Here is a 5,739-nt window from a genome sequence, read left to right as displayed (position 1 = left end):
TGCTTAAAAACATGGCTCTTTTTTTTTTTAACTTCATGGACAAGACATTACTTCCAGCTGAAAGTCACTCCCCAGGTTGTTATAGCCAGCAGCAAAGTCCACCAAAGATGGTTTAAGATCCAAATAACCTAGAAGACAAAAGCAGGGAGAAAATGGACAACGGATTATTTTGGTTATAAACAGGCCCAAGGTTATTGTCCCCAATATTGCAAAAGAGCCATGGTGTGCCAATGGCCGAGGTGAAATCTGGACCTCTTACTGGCTCAAATCCAGCTTCCCCATAGCCCTTCGGTTCCTGAGCAGCGCCGGGTACGAGGCTGCAAGTAATAAATATGAACGTAAAATGCCCCCAAACCAACCGTGCAACCGGGAAGATGACACCCTTTCCCCCCCACTGACTTACACAATCATACAGAACATCATGAAGATATTCCACAGGGCGATGAAAATCCGGAAGTATCTCAGGCTCAGCAGAAACTCCCTGATATTATCACCTAGGTGGAAATAAAATAAAATAATATAAAATGGCAGGTGTCCCTATTGCTGCCCCAGTCCTCTCAAGCGATACTCCTTTCATGCACAACGACAATTGTGCACAATAACGGGAACTAATTAATCTACTAACAAGTATTTGGAAAGCTGTTTGTCTCTCTGCTTGCTCATAACCAGATTTTGCGCAACGGTTGCAAAGATCAAGGAGCATATTATTGCCGGCGTTGGGGTACAATGGGACGCCATTTCAAATCAAGATGGGAGACCAAACCTTTAAAAACTGCACTGGTTTTCAAGTTTTGAAGAAACCCTGAGCCCCAGCTTTGAGGCTGCTTGCAGTTGTTATATTTTAAGTACCAAAGTGATGAGCAAGGCACTTTGCAATTCATTCTTTTTATAAAAAAAAAGTGGACAATAGATGTAATACATTGGTGGGAATCCTTAGAAGTAATTCAATCATATGAATCCTGAAAGGGGAAGTTACAAGAGAAAATTATGCAGGGTGACTCTCCGGTTTATCAAACAAGATGCAATTTATAAGTAGCACTAGAACATTTTTCTGACTTTGGAGTTCAATTCTAGGCACTTTTTTGAAATGCCACGAGGCACAGTTAATGCAGGAGGAAATTGTGTTTGAAAAATGGGAAGCCCCTGGAAGCTGGGAAGATTTGTTGTTTTTTTGAATATGGATTCATTCTTGCAAGATTGTTATTAAGAACCATCTCCATGGAACCAGGCTCAAGGGAGAGGTCAGGCACTGCTAATGGTCAACGTTCAGGCTCTAGCGTAAGAATTAATCGGGATCCTTGAGTGTCCGGAACTTGCAGCCGTCCTTGAGGAATTAGATAAAGCAATTGCAGAACCAATGTGGAACCAAGCGGTCTGGAATACCAGGCAGCGGTGTGGTTTCGCGTCGGGTTTCCTGTTGGCTCAACGGAGGGCAAAGCTATCCCATGCAAGGACTCTCTTGCAGAAGCAGCTGTTGGATCATTAGCCACCGATCTCAGAACAGCCTACACTGACTGGCAGCAGCTGTCCGGGGCTTCAGGCTGGAGGCTTCAGTGTCCAAGGCACCCATTGCCTGTCACCCAAAGCCCTTCCCCATGGTTGGCATGGGGGTATCCCAAAGCTATGAAATCACACAACCTCAGTGGGGGTTTTAGAGGGTCACAATGCACGGCAAGGTGGGCGCAGTATGGAGGCCTCAGCTACAACCCCACACCTGCCTGGAGGGTCTTACCTGTTGTGGGTTCCCTCACTTCTTCACCAAAGGCCTGGCTCTCTCTCTTCTTCCTAAGAGGCAAGAGAGAGGAGGATTTACAGCAAGCCAAAGCATCTCACAACTGGTATGAAATGGAAGCGTTTTGAAAGGGATCTGGACAAATGAACAGAAGACGAGAGCTCCACCGATGAGTTCTGGCTTAACGGAACACCTACGTCCCAACATCCGTCCGTCTCGGAAGACAATGGAGCGCGCCCCCAGCAGCTGGAGACTTGAACGCGGCGCTTTCTGCGAGAACAAGTGGCTGGAAGGTGGTTTCTCCTGAGCACCCAAATCCTGAACCCCTTCTTCCAAGCCAGAACTGTGGTCCTCCTCCCAAGCTGAACCCCACCTCCCTCCCCAGCCCAGCTGCTCCCCCCACCTCTGAGCACTTACAGCCTGAAGTTTAACACTGCTCCTGCGTTGACCAACAGTGTCCTGCATGGGGGGGGGGGGAGAGAGAGAAGGAAAAAGAGAAACTGAGCAGCTTTCAAGGGATGGGGTTTTTCTCAACGGCTTTGATCCTGTATACCTGAAGGAGCGTCTCCACCCCCATCGTCTAGCCCGGACACTGAGGTCCAGCTCCGAGGGCCTTTTGGTGGTTCCCTCCCTGCGAGAAGCGAGGTTACAGGGAACCAGGCAGATGGCCTTCTCGGTGGTGGCGCCCGCCCTGTGGAACGCCCTCCCACCAGATGTCAAAGAGAAGAACAACTACCAGACTTTTAGAAGACATCTGAAGGCAGCCCTGTTTAGGGAAGCTTTTAATGTTTAGTAGGTTATTGTATTTTAATATTCTGTGGGAAGCCGCCCAGAGTGGCTGGGGAAACCCAGCCAGATGGGCGGGGTATAAATAAATTATTATAGGGCCTAGGACCCTCGTACCTACGGGACTGCCTCTCCTGGTATGTCCCACAGAGGAACTTATGATCTGCAAACAAAAACATCTTGGAGGTCCAGGCCACAGAGAGGTTAGGCTGGCCTCAACCAGAGCCAGGGCTTTTTCGGCTGTGGCTCCGATCTGGTGGAACGCTCTGTCCCAAGAGATTCGGGCCCTGCGGGACTTGACATCTTTCCGCAGGGCCTGCAAGACAGAGCTGTTCCGCCAGGCCTTTGGCCAGAGCACAGCCTGACTCCCTCCTCTGGCAATCTTCACAGAACGCTACCCAATGGTTGCCATCAATTTGATCTGAAGTAATTTTTTAAAGAAATGATTTTAAAATGTTGTCTTATTTGATTGTTGTTAGCCGCCCTGAGCCCGGCTTCGGCTGGGGACGGCGGGATATAAATAAAAATTTGTTGTTGTTGTTATTATTATTATTAGCACCCCCCATCGCCACACCATCCCTAACCACTGGTCCTGCTGGCTGCGGGGGGGGGGGGGGAGGCCAAGAGCGCAGCAACATCTGGAGGGCCAGATGTCGGGAGGGAATGAAGCCAAAGAAGATCGCCTCTCCTCCTGGCCTCCCCTGCCGCTACCATCAGCCTCCTACCTGCGCGACAGGCAGGAATCCGTCAGGTGCAGCTCCTGCTGCAGGGGCGCCCTATTTAACCCCCCCCCCATTGCAAGGGGGGGCTCATCCTCTCCTGCCCTGCCCCCTCCTTTGGGGACAGGCGTTGCTTAGCAACCCTGCATCTTTCCCCCCCCCACTTACCCGAAGAGCAACAAATCGCCCAGCATCCTGCTGCTCCCAGTCTCCTCCCGGAAGTAAAAGGGCTCCCCCCAGGCTTAGTGACGTAAATCAGCGCCGCAGCCAATCAGCAAGCGGCATCCCCCCTCCCTTGTTTTTAAATTTCCCCGCCTCGGCCGCCAGGTGGCGCTCGCCCGTTCCGGGAAGGAGCCCCGATGACGCGTCAGACACACCCCTCCGCAGGCCCCGCCCACCCGCCGGATCCCAGCCCGCAACCTGCGCACGCTCAGTAGCAGCTTGTGAAGCCACATGCCCTTTCTGAATCTCAGATTTCGCTGATGATAAACAGCAAACGTGGGAATCAGGAAGGGAGTTTGTTTTAGGGGGAACTGGGGGACGGGAAGGGCATCTGGGGAGAAGGGCAGCTGGCTCAGAGCAAAAAGCCCCATCGCACTGGGTGTCTGGGTCCATTTCTGTTAACCTGTGGAACTCCCTGCTACCAGGTGGTGGCCAGTGCACGGCGGGGTTTTTGAATGGCTGGGGGGTTAGATGAATCTACGAACGAGAAAAGCTCAAACCAGGGTCGGGTAGCCGTGAGATGACTAACGGGCTCCAATTTTTCACAATTTACTTATTTCATAAAATTTTTCACAATTTACTTACTTCATAATTTTTTCACAATTTACTTACTTCATAATTTTTTCACAATTTACTTATTTTATAAAATTCACGCTGGATACAATAGTTAAAATTTTTTTTAAAAAACCTGCAACCGGTTTACAAAAAAGCAGAACAGTAAAATCCGTTTTTAAAAAATCACAGTACTTTAAACAGATTAAGATCCGCATCAACTTTCTAAGCACCTGCCTGTATTGCGAGGCGGGGTCAGACTAGACGACTCTTGGGGTCCCTTCCAACTCTGCAATTCTATGGTTCCTAGCCGGAGTTCATCCGGTATGCGGGAAGGAGCCTCTGCCCACGTTCAAAACCCCCGAGCTCCCTTTCATTCGGATCCTGGCTGGCGAGACCGGCGACAGGGGTCGAAAGCGGAGTTGTGGAATAGCCATCCGAGGTGGGGTAAAGTTAATCCGGATTAATTAAGCAAAGTGAAGATCTGGAGTCCCACTCTCCCTGCAGAATGCGAACCGAAGAGCCGTGCACTTGAGTCAGGCCAAAGCGGGGAAACTGTTTCTCACGGTGGCCAACGACACGCTTCTTCCAGGAAACCCAGAAGCGGGGCGCTCAGACGCAGCGGCTCACGGAGCCCCAGCACCGCCTCCCCTTCTTCAAGTCCAAGCATCAGATGAGCCAACAGGATCAGGCCTAAATGGACCCATCCTGTCCAGCATCCCCTGGGTAGCCAAATACCCCAAGGAGGACCCGATCCGAAAGAGTTCTCTCTCTTCCTGTGGCAGCAAAGCCATTGCTCGTCCCTTCTCCCTATCAGCTAATTATTATTATTATTATTATTATTATTATTATTATTATTATTATGTTCGTCTAGTGTTAAGATTTGTGTTTTAGCCGCCCTTCACGCTGAGTTCTGGGGGAGGTCCCCCCCAACTTCCCAGGCGCCCCCTTCTTCCCCTCTCCTGGGGCTCCTACCCCTAGAAATAATACATTATTATTATTATTATTATTATTATTAGGCGAGCGAGAGCGCCGCCTCTGGTCGCCTCCAGCCTCCACCAAAGCCACGTATCCCCTAATATGTAATATATTTAAAGAAGATGAACAAATGAGCAAATTAGGCTACTCAGGACATGCAAAATATATGAAAATTAAATTTCAGGAGCCGCAGAAAGCGGGGGAAGAAGGAAGTCAGGTTTTGAAACATCAAAATGAATGCGAAATCATTGAAATGTACAAAATGAGCGAACTGGTGAAATGCGCAAACTTGAAAAGCATAAATTTAGAATCAAAATCAAAGCCACTTATTCCCGTGGAGGGGGGGGGCGCATTTGTGGCTTCGCACTTTGGAGAACTTAGCGACCCCCCCTTTTTCGGCCTTTCCTTTGTCTTCCTTTCTTTCCGAGAGTGGTGGCTCTGGTTTCTGGGCTGTCAAGGGGGGGGGGGGGCTCCCAGGACAGAAGCCCCTAAGTTCATCCCCCCCCCCCACAAAATTCGGGAGCATCCTCCGATTCACCTGCTGGCTGGATAGACACCTGCTCTCCTGGATAGACGCCAAGCGCTTTGGCACTGTCCAAGGTGGCAGCTTCCTATGTGCCACCCCCGCCCCACCGAGGGAGGGAGGTCCGCCATGCGGGGGCGGCGCTGCGGGGGAGGGGCGGGGGCGTCCCCTCCCCTCCCCTCCCCCTCCCCTCCCCCCGGCGCTGCGTCCCCCCCCTCCTCCTCCTC

The 5,739-nt window shown here is 50.8% G+C and overlaps 1 protein-coding gene across 2 annotated transcripts; it reads right to left on the bottom strand.

The window, feature by feature from the left end:
* Positions 1-3,525, bottom strand: SMIM7 (small integral membrane protein 7; the record flags this gene model as incomplete). Of its 2 annotated transcripts, XM_080989327.1 has the most annotated exons (5): positions 3,406-3,518; positions 2,150-2,191; positions 1,733-1,785; positions 404-494; positions 1-128 (listed from the first exon to the last, which is right to left on the bottom strand). In XM_080989327.1, exons 1-5 carry the CDS (start codon positions 3,429-3,431, stop codon positions 113-115), a joined length of 228 nt encoding a protein of 75 aa, XP_080845453.1. In that variant the 5' UTR covers positions 3,432-3,518. The 2 variants fall into 2 exon arrangements, with proteins under 2 accessions (XP_080845453.1, XP_080845454.1); XM_080989328.1 differs by lacking the exon at positions 1-128 and having other exon boundaries at positions 400-494; positions 3,406-3,525.
* Between the last annotated feature and the right edge of the window lie 2,214 nt (positions 3,526-5,739).

Source organism: Podarcis pityusensis (assembly GCF_964106645.2).
Source record: "Podarcis pityusensis genome assembly, chromosome: 18".
Taxonomy (NCBI): domain Eukaryota; kingdom Metazoa; phylum Chordata; class Lepidosauria; order Squamata; family Lacertidae; genus Podarcis; species Podarcis pityusensis.
This window is presented reverse-complemented; position numbering and strand designations above follow the sequence as displayed.